The 24,119-nt window shown below is 40.4% G+C and overlaps 1 protein-coding gene across 10 annotated transcripts; it reads right to left on the reverse strand.

Moving 5' to 3' along the window:
• Nucleotides 1–578: 578 nt before the first annotated feature.
• Nucleotides 579–9,804, reverse strand: SCOC (short coiled-coil protein). 10 transcript variants are annotated; one of them, XM_061442095.1, is made up of 4 exons: nucleotides 9,647–9,803; nucleotides 1,475–1,546; nucleotides 1,298–1,381; nucleotides 579–739 (listed from the first exon to the last, which is right to left on the reverse strand). In XM_061442095.1, exons 1-4 carry the CDS (start codon nucleotides 9,708–9,710, stop codon nucleotides 597–599), a joined length of 363 nt encoding a protein of 120 aa, XP_061298079.1. In that variant the 5' UTR covers nucleotides 9,711–9,803; the 3' UTR covers nucleotides 579–596. The 10 variants fall into 10 exon arrangements, with proteins under 10 accessions (XP_061298079.1, XP_061298069.1, XP_061298108.1 ...); XM_061442085.1 differs by having other exon boundaries at nucleotides 1,475–1,549; nucleotides 9,647–9,786; XM_061442124.1 differs by lacking the exon at nucleotides 9,647–9,803 and adding an exon at nucleotides 2,119–2,236.
• Between the last annotated feature and the right edge of the window lie 14,315 nt (nucleotides 9,805–24,119).

Consider the following 24,119-nt stretch of genomic DNA (forward strand, 5'->3'; position numbering starts at 1 on the left):
CTTATCCTTGTTACTCTTCTCTTACCCTCCCCCTTTGCAAAAAAATCTTAAGTGTTTTTCTGTACACAAGCCCTGCAAACAATGTCATTCTGGTATTCCTTCACAGAAATTCTTAGCTGGTTTCTAGATTTTTGTTTAAAATTGCTTTGCAGATCTAAGCTGTAATATATTTAAGGTGGAAAAGGTGAGGCAATGAGACTTCGAACATTTTTATCAAGTAAGGTTTCAACACAATATAACTGTACTATCTTGCTAGTTGAGAATACTACCCTAAGACTTCAAAGAGTGCCAGCAGACTTCTGTTTAACCTGACAAACTGAATCCAGTTGTTAACAAGATATGCTCATTTTTAAAACAAATACAAAAGTTTAGTAAGTCTCTATACTACATGTGCAATTTGCTTAATCTTAATACTACAAACTTATCTCTCTTGTTCATGATAATGTTCTTCATTGTGTTTTATCACCAGAGCTTTTCATCTTCAGGTATCCAGTAAAGCCACAAACTAAGGTATTTTAGCTCATGTAGCCTATGCCAATTAAAACAAAACAAAAAAAGACAGCAGCAATACAATGACATCATCTGTGAGTCAACCCTTACTTCCTTTTGCTTTTTGTGTCAGTTGTTTGGAAAACACTAGAGGCTGACATCAGATTTTCTATATACTGTCCAAGAACTTGGTTTTCTGATTTCAGTTTCAAGTTTTCTTCCTTAACAGCATCTACTCGTGCTGAGAGATCTGCAAAGGTGATATTATAAGAAACATATCAGACACTGTTGTATACAATAAGTATGTCCTATGTGCCTGCATAAACTGTGAATAGTTTTAACTGTGGGAAACATTACCATAAGGTTGTGTTACTTGCAAATTTTGGCTGAAGCCCGTTTCTTCTGTATCATTTTGTAGTCCAGTATGGTGACAAACTTGATACACAAGCTAACTGCTCATCTGTACTTTTATTATTCTCTTCAATTTCTGAATTAAGCTGTTGCAAACTAAACTACCTGGACACAACAGTACAGGTAGAAGCAGACTTAGAGATGTTTGTCAACTAAGGAGCTTGGGCACATTTAACTCTATCACCCCTTCTGCTTCTGGATTACAGGAGTTGAGCAAATGTTATATTGCATAACGAGAGGAAAAAAAAAATAAAGTATTTCTGAGACCTTGCTCATGTACCTGGGCAACCAACATACTTCTGGGCACTCTGGCTAAGGTAGAGCAAGAAAACCAACATTCTCGTCTCTTGCTTATTAGTGTGTGTTTGTGAAAAATCTCATACGTCAAACTGCTAACCTTCAAGTGTGTGCTGCAGTTCCAACACTTGATTAATAAGGCGTGTTTTCTCTTCTAATTCCACCTGATTTTCAGCCTCAACCGCTGCAATAAATCATATGGGTTTTAGTGCAACCTCTGTAACAGCTGGAAATGAATATTAAATAGAAAAAATAATACAGAAAAGCAGTAAGATACCATCCATGTCGGCATTCATCATTGTAGTGTGGCCTCTTTCCACCTTTGAAGGGGGTATTCTTGAGAGATGCTCTGCTTAAAGGAAAAAAAAAATAAAAATAACACTGATGCAACCGTTAATGGACCTGCCTTTATATTTGTATTTTTCCATGCATTTTTCTAACTGGTGTTGAAAAGCTACCACTTAACCCTAAACCAGAACATCTTTTAACATTTTTTGATTATTTTTCCTTGAGCCTTATGTGGTATATAATTCTTGAAGTAGCTGTGGTTCAGTTCACACAATAACTGTTCACTCTAGTGCATCGCTAACCCTGTGTTTTAATGATGTGATTGCCATTTTCCCGGCACCGATCTTTCTGGAATTGGCCGTTAAAGAAGCACAGGAGCAGGAGAGCCCCTTCACCACCCCCACCCCCGTTCATCCCCGTTGTCACAGTCAGCCGTGTCGCGGAGACCGGGCCTGCAGGACGCGGGCCCCTTGCGCTTCATCCGCAGCCCTGCCCTTCGCTAGAGCGCGGGGCGCGAACGGCTAGCGGCAGCGCTGGGGCCCGCTGGACGGGGGAGCGGCAGCACTGCCCACAAAGCACCCCGCGGCTCGGAGCATCCTCCCCGCGGGCACCCGGGCCCGCCCCGCTTCTCACCTGCCGCTGCCTCCCAGCGGGCTGCGCCCTGGCCCCGGCCCGGCCGCAGCTGTGCGCCTCCCGCCGCGCCTGCGCCGCCCGCACCCCGGCGGCTGGCCCTGCGCGCGCACACGGCCGCTCCCGCGCCAGCCAATGGGAGCTGCGCGGCAGGGAGGAGGGGCAGGGACTCGGCGCCTCACTGACAGAAGGGAGGAGCCCTGCGGGCCGCCCCTCAGCGCCGTCTGTGGGGCGGGTGTCCCGGCTACTCCCTCCCAGCCTCCCCCTTCCCCTCCTGGCCGGCGAGGCCCTTGCCGTTCCGCCGCTATCCTCACGGCCCGTACTCTCCAGCGGGGCGGGGCGGGGCGGGGCGGTGCAGCGCAGAGGCTGGAAGATGCTCCCACCCCCTCACGTAATGGCAGGGCTTGACACCGCCTCCTACCCGCCCCCTGCTGAGGGGCGTGGAGCGACGGCGCCCCCTGGTGCCTGGGAGAGTTAGTCGCGCCTCAGCCTCCTCACGGGCGTTCTTCATCGTAGGCAGGACTTGCCCGTTAAATACCACTGAGTTGCAGATAAAATAATGGAAGCAACGTGTGAGTACACAACTAAATTAATATAAACGTTTTTCTGACACCTTATTTTTGTGCCCCTGTCCAGAACGGTGGTGTGCAGCTGGTGTTTGGACGCTGCTGTGCTCAGAAGAAACTGAGGAAAGGCAGGTGTTCCTCAGTGTGTAACTCCTCCAAGTGTAGGTAGGCTGGCAAAGCCTGAGGAATGCTAGAGAAAACCAAGTACGTGTGAGGCCGCAGTTAACTGCAGGCTGCTCGTATGTGGAGAAGGCAGCCTCCCAGATGGAGTCTAGCAGCATTTATACACTCTAGTTCAGCGCTGTGTAAACGTGGCCGGGTCCATTCCGGTGTGGCAGGTTGATAAGTCTTTTTGCACAACAGTGTCCAGACCAAGAAACCTCTGATTTAGCTCCCTGCTCCTGGATCACAGAATCCCAAGGGTTGGAAGGGACATCAAAAGATCATCTAGTCCAACCCTCCTGCAAGAGCAGGGTAACCTAGAGTACATCACACAGGAGCTTGTCCAGGCGGGCCCTGAATTATCTCCAATGTAGGAGACTCCACAACCCCCCTGGGCAGCATTAGAGTCCACATCACACACAAACCTAAGTAACTTCACATAGTTGCTCTCACCTAGTAGCAACAGTAGCTCCAAACCAACACGACTATTTCTGTGTATGGGTTTCCTGGAGAGAATAACCCCTGTGCTCCCTTCAGACCCTGTAGGGCAGTCTGTCAGCAACAGTAAAGACAACATGCAGGACATAAGCTAATTTTAGTGGCTTCACTGAAGTAACTGCACTGCACAACCTGTAATATCTTAATAGGTACTGTGTAGCTTGAACCATTTTGCAGTGAAATATATCCATATCATACCTGTATGTTGCAGGAATACTAGATGATCTTTAAGTTCCCTTCAAACCCAAACCATTCAATGATATAAATGACTTACAGATAAATGACTTGATGCTGTGTGGATAAATCAGGAGGATAAAAGCGTTTGGGAAGTGTGCCCTCTACTGTATTTTTAAATACACTTCGGACAGTGTGTATTTCTGGTATCTACATCTTATGGGTGTCTCCACAATATTATTAACATCATGGTAATAACTTTTTTAACCTCACAATTGGATAAATTCTGATTAGACTGAATGCTGCTCAAATTATGAGAATGTATTCTAATTAGAGTCCTGCAGTCTGTTTGCACTGTATGATTCTGTTGTTTTCAGTTCCATTAGCTGGTTTATTTAGAAGTATATCACCTTCTCTACAAAAGGCATTTTTAACCCTGCAAGCAGTCCTCTCAGGTGGTGGCTGGGCTTTAGGAGCTCGTTAGTAACTCTTCTTGATTGCTGCTTCTAAAATGATGGGTGCTTCTCACCCTGTTAGTATTTTGCTTGCTGTATTTTCTGTGTGGCAAGCCTGGCATTCAACAGGTTCTCTTAATTCTTTCTAGCAAGACAGTCTCCAGCACTTTGATTGCAGATGAAAAACATGGCCAGAATCTGTAGGTGGGTACATGGTGAAGAGCTTGCTGTGGTTTATACTGTAAGGAAGGTGTGTGTGTGAATTCTGCAGGCTCATCTTGGAGAACTGCACCTCTCTGCAGTAGGAATTCCACCTTGCTCACTGCATTACATTTGCAGTTTGTTGTCTAAACCATTCCAAATGAGCAAAGTGGGAAATTCCTTTACGTTAAATTATGGGACAGAATGGAAACCACACTGATTGGCTCCTATTCTGTTGTAGCTAAAACAGAGGAGTAATTCCAAGAGTTGCTGGTTTACCTACTGTTTCTATTTCAGTACGTATACTGTTGAGGGTTCATTCTACTTTGCATGGTTGCAGTTTTCTGGCTGTAGTATTTTCCTTCATTAACTCTGAGCATGAACACCAGGCTGAAACTCCTTTTCAGAAGTTAACATGTGTAAGAGGCTTTTTGGTTTTCCTTTTGAGAATGTTGTCTTTATCTGAGCCTTTGCTGTTAGCAGTGCAGAGGTGCTGTCAGCAGAGAGCAGATGGTGTCTTTAGTCTGCAGTGTTACTGGGTTAGTGTTAAACGTTTGCATAAATGCTCCCTTAGGTTCGTACTGCAGTATACTCAGACGTATACTCTTTCCAAGGGCATGTAGCGGTAGGACAAGGGGAAGTGGCTTTAAACTGAAAGAGATTTAGATTAGATATTAGAAAGTTCTTCACTATGAGGGTGGTGAGACAGTGGCACAGGTTGCCCAGAGAAGTTGTGGCTGCCCCATCCCTGGCAGTGTTTAAGGCCAGGTTGGACAGAGCTTGGAGCAACCTGGTCTAGTGGAAGGTGTTCCAGCCCATGGCGGGGGGGTTGGAACTGAATGAGCTTTAAGGTCCCTTCCGACCCAAACCAGTCTAGGATTCTACGGTATTGGATCTCATACAATGCCTGTGCATGTGTGTAGAGTAACCAAAGACTATCTTGCATTGTAGGGGTGTGCTTGGTGTCCCCTTTGGCTGGAGATGGCCAATTCAAGCCATTTTATAACAATTCTTGTTTTTATGAGCCTGTAGGGTTTTCTGTTAACCCTTGTGTTAGAAAGTGTCTTTTCTGTGTTCTGTAAGTTGTTAGCGTGGCAGGTCTTGTCTGGGGGTTATTTCCAGGAGCTGTTTTTGGTTTGATAGGAGTCTGGCAGCATTTGCTTCTCTGTGGTTTCCTTACTCACTGGGAGGGGTAAAATTAATGTGCTGAATACTAATAACATGTAAGTGTGAGCGAATTAGCATGGCTATGTGACTGTTTACTACTTAAGAAATAAGAGGATTCTCTAGCTGATGTTGCTGGCAAAAGGAATTCATTTATACAGTTTCACTGAAAGAGCATTTTTTGTTTAAAACAGCAACAACCTTCCTAGGATATAAAGTATCGTTAATAGTTTACCTGAATGCATATGTGTACAGGTACAAAACTGCAGGAGAGAATTTTATTGCTCTGGACTCAGATTCTAAGTCACTGCAGTTAATGCCAAAGGTTTTCAGACATTTTGCTCCTAAACCTCTGGTGTACATCCTGTTTTTTTCCATGGTACAAAGTCAAACCAATAAGCCTTTCACTTTCTTTTTGGCAAGGTTACAGGCGTTAAGAGTCGCCTACATGAGCTGACTGGTGACAGAGGCTTCACTGTTCAGCACCAGAATAGAAATGTATTCTTCTTTTCGCTAACAGAATAACATATTGTACATATTTCTGAGATGAGTTTGCTATTTGAACTGTACTGTTTTCTCCTTTAATTATTGTCATAAAGAAAAAGACAAAAAGGAATACAAATGGCTTAATTATTTTTCCTTGTAATACTAACTCAAGACCCTTTATAGCAAATCTTTATGATTTTGTTTCTCTGCAGAAATGACAGACCCTGAGAAGGTTTTTTTAAACTAGTGTTGCTTTACACCAGAATTCTTTGCGTTTCTTGTTACTCTTTCTTGAGTAACCTCAGAAGGCTTTTGTAGCCTTGTGGACATCCTTGGGCATCCTAATTTACAATTACAGACTCCTGACAAATGCAGAATTTGTAAAATGCAGAATTTGAGTAGTTCTTAGTTTGCACTTTTTCCCAACCAAATCAAATTCTACAAATTGAACAGCTATCTTGGTTTACATTGGTCTATCTATCTGTTCTCTGCATCCTTACTTATTGCATGTGCTTTGGTGGTGCCTGGGTTCCTGAATGGAAATGGGACCTCATCAGGTGACGTAAACTGGGAGCATTCAGCTGGGGAAAAATACTGGTAAGTGAATACCAATATATATGGCATGATGTTGGCCTATGAAAAGTTTGATCCTGCTTGTAATCATCACCTCTAGGTTTGCCACCAGATTTTGTGGAAGGACCTTTGGTGAGATTCCATAAAGCTTTACTGGTAGCTTAATGAGATGAAAAGCTGTTTTGCCTTTCTGTAAGTTAGGCTTAAACCTTTAGGGGTTTGTATCTGTCTTTTAAAAGGAGGGTTTTACATGAGAAATGTAATCCTTAATGTTGGCTTTCTGTAAAGCATATTTGAAAAGAGTAAGAGGTTCTTTGCAGTGAGCAAAGAGAGCCTTGATTTACTTATACAGCATTGATCAGAGGAACAATAAGAATTTTTTCCAGCTCTTGGGCATCATCTCACTGGTTTGCTTTACTTTTGGTTTAATTTCCTCTGTGATTTTGTTTAAATCCTTTTTTGAGGGAACTTTATCAGGTCCTTGAGTTTCTAAATGAAAAGGTATTTCTTCCATTACAGGTGAAAATATGGTCACAAATGCTGTTAATGAATGCTTTCCTTCATTCGCTTTTGATATTGCTATTAAAATACTTATTGAGAAGTTTCTACCTTGCTACCATTTTGTGTCCATCTTGATTTATTTTTAATATTTGTGTATTTAACCAGTAGAGAAATGCTGCTGTTTTGAAAGAGCAATGGCTATTAAATATTCATGCATTGCACTCAGCTAATCAGCCTCAGCAACCCCTGTTGTTTTGCCACAAAAGCTTTTCACTCTACTAAAGAAACTTTGACATGAAGGCTGTATCCTGATTATGCTTCAGATTGTACGTACCTAGCACATTGTTCTACTTGTCTGTTTAGTATCTTTTGCAGTATGTTTTAAGAAATGGGGGCAGGCCTTATGCAATTATAGAAATACTTGAGTTCCTTAAAACCAGAGCATCTTTGTGATACTACTTAACATTTAATTACAGAACACTTGTTTTAAAACATCAGATCATTCTCAGCCAAAGTGTGCTTATCATCTCTGTATTGCAAGTCTAGTTTCCTTATTCCTTGCTTGAGCTTGCTGTTGTCCATCCTAAGGAATCTTTTATCTCTCACCATGTAAAACTTTTGTCCTCCCTGCTCTTCCGGAGCTGATGCTCTTCTCCAGCTTTACAGTTAAAGCTGTAAGGCCCATTCTGTTTGTGAGCTTCTGTGCTAACTTTTGTTTAACTTCTGTTCTGAGTTACTGTAGCTAGTCTTAACTTAACTGGGAGTGGTAAGGAAGACTGTTTCCTACAAAGTATATGATAGTCTTTTCCTTTTCTAGGTTAGGAATTTTCTCACACCTTTCTCTCTAGCCTCCAGGTGTTGTCCTCTGGCAGAAGGAATGGACCAGAGTTATCATGATCACCAGGAGTCTTACTGTCTTCTCCCTCTATGCCTTCAAGCTAAAAGCTGCCTGAAAATGTAACTTATTTGCAGTTACTCTGAAGTTATCTGTCTACTTTTGAGTGACTGCCCCCACCTCTTCGCTACTAGGGGAAAAGCTCTGGTTTTGATAGCAGATCTTGCATAAAGAAGCCTTGTGTATGGTCGTCTTTGTGTTGTGAAGATGATCTTTCTTTGACTTTGGGTGTGTTACTGCAGTCAAGAGTCTAGTAAATTTTAAGTGCTCAGTTTCTGACGTGCAGTAGAGTCTTATTTGCACTGTTGCTGAGCAGCTACTTTTATACCAGTGACATCTGTCAAGTGAGTATTAAGCCCTGAATGCCTGGGTTGACTTGAGTATCCAGTGTCAGCTGGTACTTGAACAAGAGAGTTTGAACTTTCTGCCTCTGTTTTCTCATGTGTATTAATATGTTCCAAGCTGTGAGGGTGCTGAGGTTAGCAATATAGGAGGCTAGTGGGTGTTTGCCTTCTAAAGAAAGAGTCTTACGTATTCTGAAAGACTAAGAAAGCAATGTATCAAAAATGCTCATCCGTGAGACAGGGCAGATTCAAACACATCCAGTATTATGAAGTCATCCCTAACACAGCTACTTCTGCATGCTCAGCAAAGACCAGACAATCTTGCTGCTGTATGCTGCTCCTCATCTGTTTCTTGCCATGTTACCAGCTGTGCAGTAAGTCATGAAAAAGTTCCCTTACTGTTCTACACCATGCTTCAGGGAAAGAGTGGGATTCACAGCCAAGAGAGACTTTCATTACTGCACATCTTGGACCAAACTCTGCCAGGTTATCATCATGTGAATAGTCTGGGACAACCACGTCTTGATGTCTTCAAGCTATATACCATATAAAGAAAGTGCATTCAAACCTCTAGTTTAGCACCATCACACTGATTTCTAGAGAGTTGTTTTCTAAAAATAAGATCAACTCCATGGGGGGCTTTTGTTTGTTTGTTTGTTTGTTTTGGGTTTTTGGTTTTTTTTGTTTTTTTTTTTTTTATTGGTTTGGTTTTGTTGTTTGGGGATTTTTTTTTTATATAGGAGACTGAAAAAAAGTGGGTGGAGGGGAAGAATAGGACTTGCATTATTCATTAATAAGTAATCCAGATTCCTAGGTAGTGTAAATTAGCACAGCTCTACAGCAGCCACGATGACATGCTCAAGTTGATACTCTAGCCACACCTTTCTAAATAATTTATTATCAATTCATATTAACTCACTTTATTCTTCCAGTATGTAGAACTATATTCCTTCTCATTCCAAATAATTTTTATTCCATAAGATAGAAGGGTGGGATGGAGAGGGAGAGGGCAGTCTTTGTTTTTTCAGTTTCTTTTAAAAGAATTAAATGCTTAATAGTGGGGATTTAAATGGATCAGATTATTTCCATTACCGATTAATTTCCATCACTTCTTGTGAGCTCTCACTGCTGTATGTCAAAGATTATCATCCCATATTTAGGAGGAAAAGTCAGCAATATCTGTATTTTCTTTGACAGTAGTAACTCCTGAGTTAACATTTCTGTAACTTTTTCATTCTAAACAGTGATAGGCTATATGTGCTCAAATGTGTATTACCGTATGCTACCATGTGAAAACTGTTGTATGCTCCATACCCCCAAAATCGCAGTTCTCAACTAATCACAAGGCTTATTCAACTCTACAACTAGAAAAGTTTACTTGAGCGCATTATCTAAAACTCCAATGCACCTGATAATCAGGATCTACAGATTTGTGTGCTCCCCCAGTACTCCAGTACTAGTATTCACCCTGTGGAACTGGTATTGTATCAGTAGATTACTGTAGTTTCTTACCTGAATCATCTGCCAAAGAAATGATGGTGAAGGTGCCATCTTCCTCATCCAAAGGTAACTCCATTTTACTTTCTTATCTCAATGTTCTGGAGACATGCATTAGGCATGGCAGTTGTCAGCCATTTTCCAGTGTACACGTGACTGCTCTGGTTGAATCTTTAATGAGTCCAGCACACAGGTGTTATTGCGCACTGCTGGCAGCTACACACATCCTACTCTGTGTGGTGTACCGCCTGAACCTTGAGCTCTTTCCCGGAAATAGTTAAGCTAGAAGGTTTCTAACTGCTTCACCAGATATGTGCTGAGCAAACACTGTTATGGCAGTCTCCTTCTGTGGAAGAACTGCGTGTTCACCTGGTAGCTGTTTTTTTTCTTGTTCTTATATTCTCTAGGGCTGTGTATGGGGGTTTGTTGGAGGGTTTGTTTGATAAGTAGAAGAGGGAAAGTAACTTAAAGTCTTCAAAAAATGTTACTTACAGTCCAAACAGATTCAATGGACAGATTTGGGAAAAGAATTACATCTAAAATGCAATCTTCAAATACTTAAGAATGTGAATCATTTTACTTGCATGAACAGTTGCATCAAAACCAGTCAGGTAATGTAAATGAGTGAAGTTACATAAGTGAGTGTGTGACATCCTGTGGTAGTAGATGGGAGGCAGGAAGAGAAATCAAGTTCAAAGAAAACCCCACTTCAGCCTTTTAGTTTTGCTTCTTAAAGAAAATTTGACATAGTTTGAACTTATAAACTAGAAGTTCACCATAAACTACTTACCTCTTTGGAAATAGCTTTCTTTTGTACTCCTGGAATGGAGTACAATGGAGTTTTCTTGCAATTAATTTAAAACTATAAATGGACTTGGCTTGATTAAGGACAGTATAGTGAATAGGAACCACTTTATTTTCAGGGGGGTTGCATGTTCAGAATCTACCTGCCTTTTAATTTGTATTCAGAGAAAGGCTGACAGCTTAGGATGTTGATAACTTTTCTTAATTGTAATTAGGAATCTCTCTGAAGCCTCATTAAAAATTTAGTCTTGGTTTTGTGAAGCACTATCCAAATACAGAATGAGAGCGTTCTCAGAATTTACAGTTTGCCTCTCACACTTTTAGACATAATCTTGATTTGGACTCCTGAGACAGCTTCTAGGTACAAAGGTGAATGTGTGCAACTTGCAGGACAAAGGGCCTAAGACACTAAGCATCAGAATCGGTGCAGCTTACAGAAATGTTATTACAGTGTAACTACAGTGCTGCTATTTAGTTTTTTCTTCTGTTTCTTTCACTACTTGGCTTTACTTAAGCTTTTTTGTTGGTGTCAGTGAAGTTACCGATGGCTGCCTTCAGAGCTTACTGAAAACCAAGCACATCTTGCATTTTCAGAATTGTGTTGATAGTTACTCCTTTCTGCTTCACATTGGTCAGAATCAGTTCAGAATTTGCCTTACTGGTCTTGAGTAGTCTATGTAAAGAGACCTACTGACTTCATTCTGAATCCTGGAGTATCACAAGGGGTGATCTGGATCAGCTGGGTTTTTTTCCTCCTTTCGGTGGTGCAGCAGCATGCTTCAAAGCTCTCATGATGATAATAATAAAGATAGAAAACTTTCTGATCTTTTGTCTTTATTATGTCTTCCACTGTTCTCAGACATGCTGTATACAGTAAAAGCATTTCAACAAGTCAGTTTGGAAGGGCAGATCTTAAAAATAAATGTAATTGTTACCTTTGAATTCTGTAAAATCGTACAGTTGTGGAATTCAGGGTTGTATTGTGTCTGAACTCTGTAGGCCTCATATAAAAGGTTTAATTAACTTCTCTAGCCTGTGTCAGTATTGTCCTATTATATTGGCCGTGTGGACTCCCTCTGGTAGATACATTTTCCATGTAAATTATTAGCTGGTTTTAGACAGACTCTCACAGTAGCTTAGTGAACATGGATGTTGTGCAGTTGTTATTCATGTTTGGATCAAAGCCATTAGTGAAAGTGGTGCAAAATAAGAGCTGTATTTTAATAAAGGCTAGTAAGAAAGACTCCTCAGGGAGAAGGAGAATATGGTTGAAGGAGGAGTTTCACTGGCTCATATGAGGTGTACCTATCCCTGCAACGTAACAAAGGCAAACTCTTGCCCTTGTGCCAAGCACTTTGCATTCCATGTGGCACCAAAGAGCAGGTTACCTCTGGAGTTAAGGCTCCAAGACTCAAAAATAAGGCTGTGCTGCAAGTGTTTCAGAGCTCATCAAAGATCTCTTGGAAAAGTCATTTGGATCAATTGCTTGCTTTGTTTCCTCCATCAGTGCCTCTACCTCAGAAGGAGAGAGTGAAAAGTGCAGATGAATGTGTTTGGTGTTTGTACCTAGTTGTATGCATGTGCATATAAACAAACACCAAGGTGGGACTCTGGAGCTGCACTCATTTACAGAAGGCCTTTGCTTTTCAGGAGGACCTGGGAGTCAGTCAGGTTTGTGGGAGATCTACACAACTCATTTGTAGACATGGAGACTCATTTACCAACAGGGAGAGGGATGGGGCTTAACTAAGGACTCTGGAGACATGATCTTCTTTCATTCTTGTCCAGAAGATTCTTCATGTTTAAGCATACACCTGAGTTCCTAATTTCAAAAACACTGTAGAATTATATCTGTAGCTTGTTTCTTTTTGTGAGTGATGTAGTGAGAAACATTTTCTTTGTTTGTGGCCTAGTATTTTATTAGTGATGAAGGTCTTTCAATAGGAGATGACATGAAAATGTAAAGCAGAAGTATTGATTTCTTGCTGTCACCATGTTTGTTTTGTAAGGAAGAACGTGAAGGAGCAGCAGCAGACAGAGGAGCTCTGACCAGCTTAAAAGAAAGCTGTGTAATGGAATTAACTGTCAGAGCATGAGGAGTTCAGCTATTTCCATGTGTGAATTATTTTCACTGGAGTAATGGACATGAATGCAAAAGTTAATTTGGTTATAAAATATCAGTTCATCTTTCTGAGGGTTTCATTACGAAGTTGAGCAGAGGTGGTGGATTACCTACCAGCTCTCTGGCTGCCTTTTAATGTAGGTGGCATAAACTAGCAGAGGTTTGAGGGAAGGACAGGTGTGAGACAGCCTCTCCTATAGCCGCTCCTGTGAGCCTTTTGTTGACTTTATAGGAGTAGTATCAGTTGATGTAGCCATGTAGCTAGCCCAGTTTTGATGAGTATTGATAACAAACATGTTACCAAATCACTCTCTGGTTATGATGGTCATTAATGCAGGGGATTAATGCAGAGTGTCTGCAGGTTTGGTACTGAAATGCTTCTCCAAGCTCAGGATTTTGTAGTTGGGCAGGCAACTTTGTGTTATGTGTGACATTACAGGAGGGTTTAGAGGCTTAGATTTAAAACACCATAGCTAAGTCTGCCTGATAATAGGTTCACATTTTTGTTACTGAAAGTACCATGTAACTATTTCCTAATTAAAATGATTTAATAGTAACCTGAAAAGGAAGTTGGCTCAGAGTTAAGTACAGATGCATGGAACGTTTTAGCTAAACCACAGCAAGTGCAGTGACTGCTATTTATGCCAACAGAGTTAACAGTGTTTATAGTGTGGTTGAGACAGACTTCAATACCACTCCTCTTTTTGTAGGGTTCAGTTTTGCACTTACAAACTGAGCTACAGCATCAAAACATTCAACAGCCCTTTTCACCTGCTTCCCTTGTTTCCTGTTACAGTGCGAATTTGTTATCTCTGGAAGTCCACAGCTGCAGTACTTTTTGAAAACACTCTTCAGTGGCTGCATTGCAAGCATTTTTCTAACTTGGAAAGGCCAGAGGGAAGAGAGGTTGGTCAGCTGAGAGACATTTTTTGTTCCAAAGTGTAATCGTATGGAGATAACTTCTGTTGCTCTGATACTTTCTGAGAATCAATAATAGAAGAGTGGTAGGGTTTTTAAAATCAGAAACACTCAAGTAAAAGAACGTTTCTGTTGCTTTCAGAGAAGGCAGAGGCAGGGTACTCTGGATATATTAAATCCTTGTTGCAATATGGGTGAAATGGCTGATGTTCAATCAAGTTATCAGGTTGTACTGTACAGTCTTAATGCATCCATCTGATTTTGTTATACAGTGGTTTGATCAAGAGTCCAATTTGAAATCAAGTCTTTCAAATGTGATTGTATAAGATGTAAGCAATGCAGTATATTAAGTAAACCACTGAAGGATTCTGACACAGGAAAACTATGGTTTACATCCTAGGAGATACTGTATCCTTCTTCTTTTAGTCAGCACATTTGAAAACAAAACCAAAAATATTTCCTTTGGTTTGTATTTTTCAATAGTAAGTATAAGTAAGACAATAAGCTCTGAGGAAAGAGGCGAATCCAGCTCAGGCTGTACAATTGGGTAATATGCATTTGTATAAACTCACTGGTACTTTCTAGCGTACAACAAAGCATTGGGAACTATTTTTCTTTTACAAAACATTATAAAAACACATCCAATGTATAATTTCACACTGTATGTAAAATACAGCATTTTAAAATCTGTGCCTTGTTAGGAAATGACAGCTGCCAGTGCATTTCTGTTTTAATGAACTTTGACTGAAAGGAGCTGAGCCACGTGCTTAGTGCATGCTAATAAAGCAGTAATTGTACTGTGCAAATTCACAGGGTGTTCAAAGCTAGTCTGACTGACACCCTATGACAGTAACCTACTTGCAGAACAACAGTTTACTGAGATGGTGACAGAAGTGTATTAAATGTGTCATTTGCAGATTTAACCTGTAAACTGAGGTATATTTATACTTGTCAGTAAGTCTCCTAGGTGTTTGTTCTCTTCCCCGTGCTTCCCTGTTCACTCACCACTTACCAGTTTAAGATAGTTAAGAGCCATGCTGAGAGTCTTGCAAATTTTTGAGATACAGTTTGAAGGTGTGTTACATGAATGAGCAGCATTATTTGCAGATGCTGCTTCTAAAGCTGCATCCAAAATTGGCCACCTGGAAACCATCCACAACAACTGCCCACTTGCATTCATGTCCATTCACTTATTACATTTAATTTTCGTAAATGCATGCATGTTGTTCTTTTCTACATGAGTAATTTTGCAAAAATGTGGATCTGCTGTCTGAAAATGAGTGACTTGTTCATAACATCTGGCATGCGTGTCTTAAAATAGACCCACTTTCCTTCACACTTGTCCATTCTACTCTCAGATTTCCTGTTGTGCATCTGTCTAGACTTAGAGAACATTTGCCTGCTAAATTAAAAAAACTGAAATAAATCTACTGCTTCAGACTACTTCAAATACTCCTTAAAGTTTAATTCTGTTATGATTCCTGTAAAACCAGTTAGTGACTGGGCAACAGTGAGCCTATCTGTAATGTACGAGTGTGTCCTCTTCCATTTCCCAGTCCTTTCTCCTTCATCTGATACACCTTCTCTTAATTCTTAACTAGGTGACTCAGCATGTGCAGCGGAACAAGGTGCTGCTGGACTTCAGAATCATCAGTTTGCTTTTCCCTTTGAATGAAAGCCCATTCTGCCTCACTCCACTGGTGATAATTCTAGAGATGGCAGTAATTAAGGAGCAGTGTTGGCCCAGGTAATTTCTACATCTGTAATAATTTTTCATTGTGTTCAGTAAAGATACTAGGAAATTTCTGGTTAGCTCACTGGAGAGTACTACTATAGAAACTGACAAGACACCATTTTCTCTTTCATCACTCCAAAGTGATACTAAATGTTTCCTCCACCTCTTTGTAATAGAGATGCACAGTGTTGGCAGTGCATACCCTGTTCCAAAGAATGAGATTCTTATGCTTTTGACATTGTTCTCTAATGTGTCTGATCACTGGCATCCTTCTAAAGTGAGTGTGGCCAGTCAGAACATAGGAACTTTTACTTCTTCTTGGTCCTTCCTAGAGCCCTCCAGCTCAGTAATGGCTAAAGTGTGTTTTTTCTGTTCTACAGTGCAGTTAAATGCAAAACACTTGAGCTTTTAAATGTGTAGTCATTAAAATTGTCATTGTTAATGGTTGTGAAAGCAAAGCTTGTTGATTAAATGAAAGTTAAATTCATAAAATGATCATAGATTTTACTTTGTAAGGGTATTGCAAAAATTAGTGGATCTCAATGCAGCCATAGAAACTCCCAGCATGACAATTCAGGTGCTGAGATGACTGGTTTGAGTTCTTCAGCAGTCTAGCTCTAGCAACACAGATTCCAGTGCTGGCTTCAAAACTACTGCCAGCTTCAGGGACAGAGTAAATTGACTTTTGTGAGCCCTGTGCTGCAGCAGGTAGTGGTACACAGTCCAACCATGTGCCACCCCACCAGCTTTTCTGTATCCATTCTCTGAATCTTAGCACTTAACAGGAGGAAAAATAAGGGATATATTTTAAAGAATTTTGCCATTTCAAAACTTTTGAAAAATCAGATGTGATCTCTTCATGGCCTGGATTCTGCCTTGGGCTTGATCAGCTTCATTGCAAGTGCTCTGACCAGGGTGCCTGCTATTGCTACAGGTTTTGAAAGAGAGGGTCTCTTTGGGCACTAAGGGAGTTTTTCTTTGCAGGGTATTTTGGTTGGTTCATTGCTCTGTAATGTGCAACTAGTGGAAAGGACTGGTTCCAGAGTACCAGGCAGAACTCCAAAACCCCAGCAACTTACTAGCTAGAACAGAATGGCTGTTGTCCTTTTTTTCTCTGCTGCTGCATGCCTCATGGTCTGTCGCATAGCGGGAACACCCACCAAAGCACGTAACCAGGCTGCTGCACTGAGCGGCCAGTGGAGCATCTGCACAGTAATGTGTTAGTCAGCACTCACATACTAACAGGCTGATAATGAGAAGGACAAAACCTTTGCATGTATATATATATATACTTTTTTTTTTCAAAGCCCTATACTTCAATAAATATTATTGACATTTGCATACAGATGCCGAATCTGAAGATCTTGCATTTCCTGTTCCCACATGCTTGGTTTCTAGAGTGCTGAGGAATCCCCAGTGGAATGTAATTGTGTGACATGCTTGCTCAGTCATTTGTCTTGCTTTTTCTTGGATGTGTTCTGCTTAAGCTGCAGCTATGCTGGCTTTTCTTTAGTACAAGTCATATAGAAGGTTATTGCTGATGGCATCTGTGGCCAAAGCTAGTCTGGAGAGATGAATTATTTAAGGTGGCTAATGCTTTAAATGGACTCGATGATCAATAGCGCTTATAATAATACACTAGCAGAGAGATCTCAGTTGAGAGAGACCTCCTGTATGGAAAAAATATCTTCTCGAGGAGGAAGGGAACTTTGGTCACATTTTTGCCTCTATAAAGTAGGCTGTTTCCCAGGGAATTTGATAGAATTGTGCCCAGATCTTATTTTTATCATGATCCTTACAATAGTTGATGTCTCGTTTGAAAAAAAAATACCATAAAGATAAGTGAGAATTTTTTTTATTTTTTTTTTAATGCAAGGCTTGTGATAAGGAATGAAAGTTTGAAGGCATGAACACTAATGTGAAGTATCTGAATGTACTAAGGAAAAATTCTGTTACTTTAAATCTAATTTGTTGAATAACAACACTTATATGATAGAGCACTAACTTTGTTCCCTATCTCACTTTATAAAAATGCTTTATCAAAGTGGCTTGGTTTGGTTTTGGTTTTAATTTATTTAAATGTTTAAAAGAGATTTTTGAGACTGTGGAAGTGGTTGTTTCAACATATTATCTCCTACATTTGTTTTTGAGTAGCTTCCCTTGCCAACTTCCCCGTGTGGGAACTGCATGACACTAGAGTGAAGGTTTCCAGTCTTGATTTGGGAAAGCTCGAAGTAGAAGGGGGGAAGATAAAACAGTAAGTGTGTAGTGAACAAACCCAATTTCCAAGCCAAGTAAACTATTTAAGAAGAAAAGAATGAAGCTGTGACATTAATGCCAAACCCGAAGACTCAAAAATTTTACTCTGTAAATGGTTCAACCTCAAAAAATAATAAAGATTGGGATTGTTTTATTAGCCTTTGCATTCGTTACCCATGAAAATTAATTCTTCTAACACCTCTTCATACCCAAGCAAATCTTTCTTTTTTTATGGAGCATCAAATCTAAGATGTATGAAAGCATACCAGTTCGACAGTTGAGACTGGAAGAATTACACCATTATGTTAACACAGTCCAGGATAAAATTGCATGAGTTGTAACAATGTCTCATTTAGTGAGAACCAGCTGCAAGGCCCATCTAACAGTAACAGTACATACTGTATGAGAATGCCACTTGTCAAAAAATTCACCAACAGCCAAGAAGCAGAAAAGTTGCTCTCAGGCTTTACAAATCTACTGATGGAATTATCTGCCATGGGCCAGAAAATGGGCCAGGTGAAGCAGCAGCAAGAAATCTTCCTCTGCCTGTGCCACAGCTGAAGTTCCTGTGTAATGCGGGATGGACCTGAAAACTGTTCTCTCATAGTGAAAAGCCAGGGACAACAGCAGTACCATGTCTGTTAGCTCCCATGGTGTTGGGTCTCCTCTGTCATCCCTTGAGGAGATGTGGTTTCAGCCACTGAGGGGAATGCACCATTCAGATGTACACCTTTAATGCAGTTTTGCAGGATTAATCACAGAAGAGCTTTGTGCCTTCTCCAAAACAAGGCAGCCATGAACACCCCTAGTTTTATGTGCCTTAGGGAAGAATATTTCTGTAGACTAAAGGAAATCTGTGATGTGTCTTTTTCTCCCCTTCTTGCCTCATTCTGCACAATTTCCTTCCTCCTCAGTATCCCAACTACTTGCTTCTTCCCCAGCCCTGCTCCTGCTCCATCTTCTGAGCCCTCTTTACTTGACCCTGTTTCTGTCATAAGTCACTCTAGTGCAAGTCCTGACTCCGGCTGAGTTCTGGCAGGCTCAGTACAGGAGGCTGCCTCCTACTGGGGCAAATTCTTATTATTGTTTCATGGGCGGTAGCTCACCTCTCTGCTGTGGTTCACAGCTCCCTACTCTTTGACCACAAATACGTCCAGGACCTGCTTCAGAAGGGAGAGGAGGGTGGGAAATATGGTCTTATTTTTAGGAAAATGATATTGAACAACTTACTATGAAATGATGCCTTCCTAGAGGAAAAATAAGAATTGTTTTATAATTATAGTATCCTGAGTTTTGTCTTTTGGGAATGAAATCCGGTAATTTCAGAGGTAGCATCCAGTGAAATAATTTCAGAGAGAAAGTGAAGATTGAGTCTGCACGTACAAGGAATACAACTGGATAAACAACTTTCCTAAGCTCCATGGATTCTTTGTAAATGAAAGTTTATTAGTTCTCTACATCCAGCTAGGGTATGAAGAATCAGATCATGAAATGCCTACCCGGTTTTTCCTTTGACAAGCTCTGAGGAAGAATTGTTGTTAAAAACCAAAAACACTCCTAAGAAACCTCTCAGGATGTGACTCTGACCAGTTCTTTTCCCATTAGTCAGATCAAGCCGTTGGAGGGTGTATTTGCCTTACAAAGGGAAAAAGAAGCATGTGTTTTCTTAGTACTCTTTTCACAGAAGGTCCCCTTTATCTTTGGCTTTCCTGATAGACTTCAGTCCCTTTCCTTGTATTAGTTCCCAGTGGAGTGGTAGTTCCACACTCCAGCAGTGCTCTGAATCAACAGCCAGTCTTCAGTGCTGAGTTTGATGTTCATTAATGCTAATTATTCATGCTCTGTGTGTTGTATACTTTGCATGTGTATGGAAACCAGACTCTACAGCTATTTTGTTTGATTAGCTGAGAGTGCTACCTACATGTTCCCTAAAATCCATTGCTTTGTATGCAAATTATCCTCTCTACTGAAAGTAGGGAAGACATTGGCAACCTATTTTATGATGTCCCTAAATAAGTGTCTAGAAGTGTGTTGTTGTCATTCAGACTGGGGCTGGTTCCAGCCAGGGACTACTGCAGAAAGTGCTGTATGTAATAAATATTCTCATTTCCAGGTCCATGGCAAACATAGCAGGAGATGTGTGGGGGTTGAGGGCGATATCTGTTAGGTAAGATTTTAAATAACTTTTTTTTGTTACATTTTAAGTTGCTCTGATTTCTGATTTGGTTAATTGCAGTTTATCGAGCTTCCATCTTTTACCTGATGTGTAGTGACTTTACATAAGCTGTATTTATTTACATTGCAGAAATAGCAGGTAAAACTTCTGTTTTGCTGTGCCACTTCCTTTTCAAGTATGTCTACAGCTTTGTAAAAATTATTAAAATGATTCTCAGCCTCACAAAAGCAAACCAGCAGCTACCTCACATTTGCTTTAAAATACAGTACAGTCGTACTCTGATGTTTTAGAACAAAATGTGGCCTGTGGTTTGCAAGATGGACCAAGGTGGTCCTGTGGTCCAAGATGGACCTTACATGGGAATTAGCTAAAGGATGTGATACCAGACTTCACTCCTCCAGAAGAGATTTTCCTGCTATGTATGTTCTAAACTGGTGAGTGTTGATGTCTGATCCAAAGGAGGGCAGTGTTTTCTTTTTTTTAAAAAAAGCAAGTGTTTCTTTCAGTTTGTTTGAAAAAGAAGTCTGACTAAGAGACTTTTCAACTTTTTTTTTTTTTTTAGTTGAAGTTGCTCTAAAAGTTGTTCCTTGGGTCAGCAGAGAGCATGGTCAGCTCCCAGTTATCAGCAGCTAGTAGAGAAACACATGTACTAAATCATTGCCCTGGTATAGTGTCATTGATTTTAAATTATGGCTGAAGCAATGTATATTTTCCTATGCTCACAGAGCAGCTCACAAAGGTGAGTTAGGCTAACACATTTTGCAGTGTAGTTGTGGCATACTAGGAGTGCATCTATCATCAGTTACCACACACTGGTTTAGAAAGTCCAAAAGTAGTTAACTTACATTTAATTCTGCTAAATGTACCTTATATTTATGTAAACTACTTGTAAGTATATTTTTTTGCAGGAGATATTTCTGAGTAGAATAAAAAGTGAAACTAAACATACGTATAAAAGCTCCTCATTTTGGAGTGAATGTTTGCTTGATTCTAGGAGTGCCAGAGTAATAAAACTCAGCAACGAATTCTTACACACACATACCAAGGAAGTCAAACCTCAGCATTTCTAGTTCTGCTTTTGTTGTTCACCCCTAATTTTAGCACTTTTATGCTGTGACTCTAGTATCCACAGCACACACCCGTAATTTAAATCAGCTTTGTGTGATGAGGCTCAAGTAAGCAGTGGAATTGTCATTTGTGCACACAGACTGGAAAAAATAGGCCTTGGGATAGATGAATAAATAATAGGAATTCCTGCTCTTCTGGTGGCTAATCAATAAGCATAACAACTAAAAAGAGGTGTTACTTTGATGATAGTAGGACACAAAAAGCTGAGTTTCTGCATAAAGCTGTGATCATCTACTTTCTGTAGTGCACTAGTGTCACTGAGCCATATCAAGAGCATGGATTACTCACAGAGGTAGTTTAGTGGGGATGCACACACTCGCTTTCTCCCTCTTTCTGTCTCAGTGTGTATATTGAGGCAAAACATTCAACATCCAACAATTCAACTTTCTATCTATACTCTGTCAGATTGTTACAGTTGCACACAAGTCATCACTGTTTGGTCGTATCAGATCACTACATACATGACTGCACTGTGGTGCAGGCTTGAGGTAATCTTTCAGTTATTTTCCAGTAGCTCAAGCATGTGACCATTTATTAGATATGGGGATAAATAATGGGCTTATCTCTTAAACACCATGATTTTAGCATAGTAGTCCTGTGACTGTTTTAGGAGGGCATGCAGTATTGTGTGGATATTCACTACCTAGGCATTACATCAATGTGACAATAGGACTTATCTTTCAGAAATAATTTTTGAGACATTTGGAGTCTTACATCAAGTCATTATGGACAGTATAATTAAAAGGCTACTTTTAACAATCATCTGTTTCTGGAAAAGCAGTAGTATGATAAATATTATATCTGATAAGCATAAGTTTAGAACAGAGGTCAGTAATCTGACTGATGATGGTAGACAGCCACCTCAGCACAGCAGCTCAGTGAGAGAAAGGCATGCTGAATACTTCTGCTTGTCCTTTGTCATGTGAGGATAGGCAATGACCAGGGAAGACCAGTAACAGGTAGGGAGAACAGTCACAGTACACCTTGGAAAGCCACACAGCATTTCATATAGGAAGAGACGTTTGCAAGGGATTTGAAAAGAACTCCTGTGAATTTACAGAACTTTGGAACAATTTCTGTGATGAGAGACATTTGATTTGTAGGTCTTCTAAAGCTTATTGAGAAATGTTTCAGTTGACTTTTGAATTGACTCCTGAACTAACACTACTTAGTAAGTTGTTCATGTGAAGTCATGAATAAAGGGATATGTTTAGTAGCTGGCTGGTTTCTTCCTGTAACAAAAGATGAAACTGACGAATAAAGAACACTGGCAACATGAAAAAGTTGCATAAACTCTCAAGAACCTTGAAAACATGCAAGAAGGTGTAGTCATTCTGCATGCTTCCTTACGAGCATAAATAGTCAAGAGGCAATCATTAATTCTCTTTGTACAATAGAGCTTTTTCCAGAGTGGGCTTTTGAATGGAATTGTGGAAATAATAATGAGAAGCAAATTCAGTAGGGACTTTTAAAAACAAGTTGGGACATTTTATCTGTAACTTTTGTTTTCGTTATTTTTCTAAAAGTGCCCAACTAGATAGTTAAACATCAGAAAAAAGAGAAGCTGTCTTGATATCACTGGTGATTTCCTATACCCCAAACTTTACTGGTTTTATTAGAATTTCATCCTTTTGTACAAGGTGCTTTACAAAACAAGCTGATACTGAGCCCTGTTTACCACAAAGGGATATAGAGAATGCCTCCTTAAATTGAAGTCTGGCAGCAGAACTGGAAACTTATCATGAGTTTCCCATGTCCTAGTCAGTACTAAATCAGTTATAAAACACGTCCTCAGAAGAAATATTATTTATGAGGAGAGACTAGAGGAATCTTATGGCTTTACCAAATATCCAGAAGCAAAGCCACATGCTTCTGGATATTTGAACTAGGCAAGCAGCAAGGATGAAGGAGGGTTATATGGAGTGCTATCCTAGAAATAAAGGGATGAAATTTAAAGGGGTAAAATTTATCCAGATCAGACTGGTTTGACTACAGAACAACTGTAGTCAGGTTACAACAAGTGTGCAAACCTGCTCAATCACTAGAAACTCTCAGAACCAGGCTGGATAAAATGGTAGGAGATGTGCTTTTGGGGGAGAGCTGAACTGGGTTGCATAACTGGGTGCATTAAATAAATACATTCATGTGGAATGCAGAAAAGCTCAGCAGAAGGACAGGTGAGATGCTTATCTCAAATGTGTGAACTCATGAGACAGGGGAGAAAAGGAGGGTTTGTAATGCAGCATTTCCCTGTACCACAGTAGCCTTCACAGTAAAACCTCTGGATTTAAACTAGAGTGCAGTAGTTTGTGAGGTACTTGCTTACAACTGTGCCAAGAGCCCAGGCAAAATGCTTTTGCCTACTTTTTTAACTCTAAAATGTTTCTGGTTTCTGCCAAATGTATTTTGAAATAATGTTTTGCCAGAAATGCTACCTAGAAATATTATGATGCCCTGTGGAAATGAGAAGGTGTTCAAGCACAGTTTACATGAGTGTAGTCCTCCTTACAAATACAACTCAAGCTTACTGGCAGCTCCTCAGGCTCTGCCCTGTGGTATTTGCTCAAAGAAACTGTGAACCTCTGTAATTTCATTATTGTTTATGTTGCGAACCTGATCCTTAGGTGCAGATGGGGATTTCACTGTGTTTCATGCTGTACAAATACAGAACAAAAAGATTGCTGCTCCATGGAGGTTGCAATTAAGAGAAATTAAAGAGAGGAGGAAACCTGAGGAAACAGTGAGATAATGTTGGCAATATGCCAAGCAGTATTTTCGGCACACTGACAGTCTATTGTCAAAGCTTTTCTCTAGGACATCAAGGGAAAAAGGGTTCTGAAGGGAATTGTGGAGAAAGACAATAAGGCAATATTGCAGATATGTTGCAGCTATCTTTTGGGATCTCCTAATCATCACTGGGGTCATGGCAGAAAGCTCAGGAATGTAATGATTAGGCGTGTAAGCTTGCATTGTGGTGTGATCAGAACGGAGCATGTCGGTGAGGCGCAAGATGATGAGGGAGGAAGAGAACTGGGAAGCCTTAGGAATTGAAATGAGTGAATTGAGTTTGCAGTAGAGAAGCAGCTGATATTTGAAAACTAGAAGTTGAGAGGTGGCCGGTCAAAAGAATGAGGGAAGAGGAAATCATCTTTGCAGTAGCTTTGAATTAAACGAGACAGACAAGATTGCATCTGTCAAGGCCACAGAGAAGGATGTTGTGGTAATCAAGATGAGAATCAGTTTCAGCTGTGTGGATGGATATGAAAAGTCATGGATTAAATATGTTGTACAGCAAGAAAGTACAAGCTACATAGTCTGCTATGCTGAACAGGTAGTTCTGCTTGTG

The sequence above is a fragment of the Pezoporus flaviventris genome, unplaced genomic scaffold (assembly GCF_033815535.1).
Source record: "Pezoporus flaviventris isolate CSIRO_AGI_PZ_B2104156 unplaced genomic scaffold, CSIRO_AGI_Pfla_v1 ptg000002l, whole genome shotgun sequence".
In the NCBI taxonomy this organism is placed as follows: domain Eukaryota; kingdom Metazoa; phylum Chordata; class Aves; order Psittaciformes; family Psittacidae; genus Pezoporus; species Pezoporus flaviventris.

Excerpts from the sequence above, each read along its gene's own strand:
- SCOC (XM_061442076.1), bottom strand. The coding sequence starts at position 1,899 with ATGAACGGGGGTGGGGGTGGTGAAGGGGCTCTCCTGCTCCTGTGCTTC. Across the intron at positions 1,382-1,474 it reads GATGAATGCCGACATGGATG|CGGTTGAGGCTGAAAATCAG; the intron begins GTATCTTACTGC and ends GATTTATTGCAG. Across the intron at positions 740-1,297 it reads ACTGCAGCACACACTTGAAG|ATCTCTCAGCACGAGTAGAT; the intron begins GTTAGCAGTTTG and ends TCACCTTTGCAG.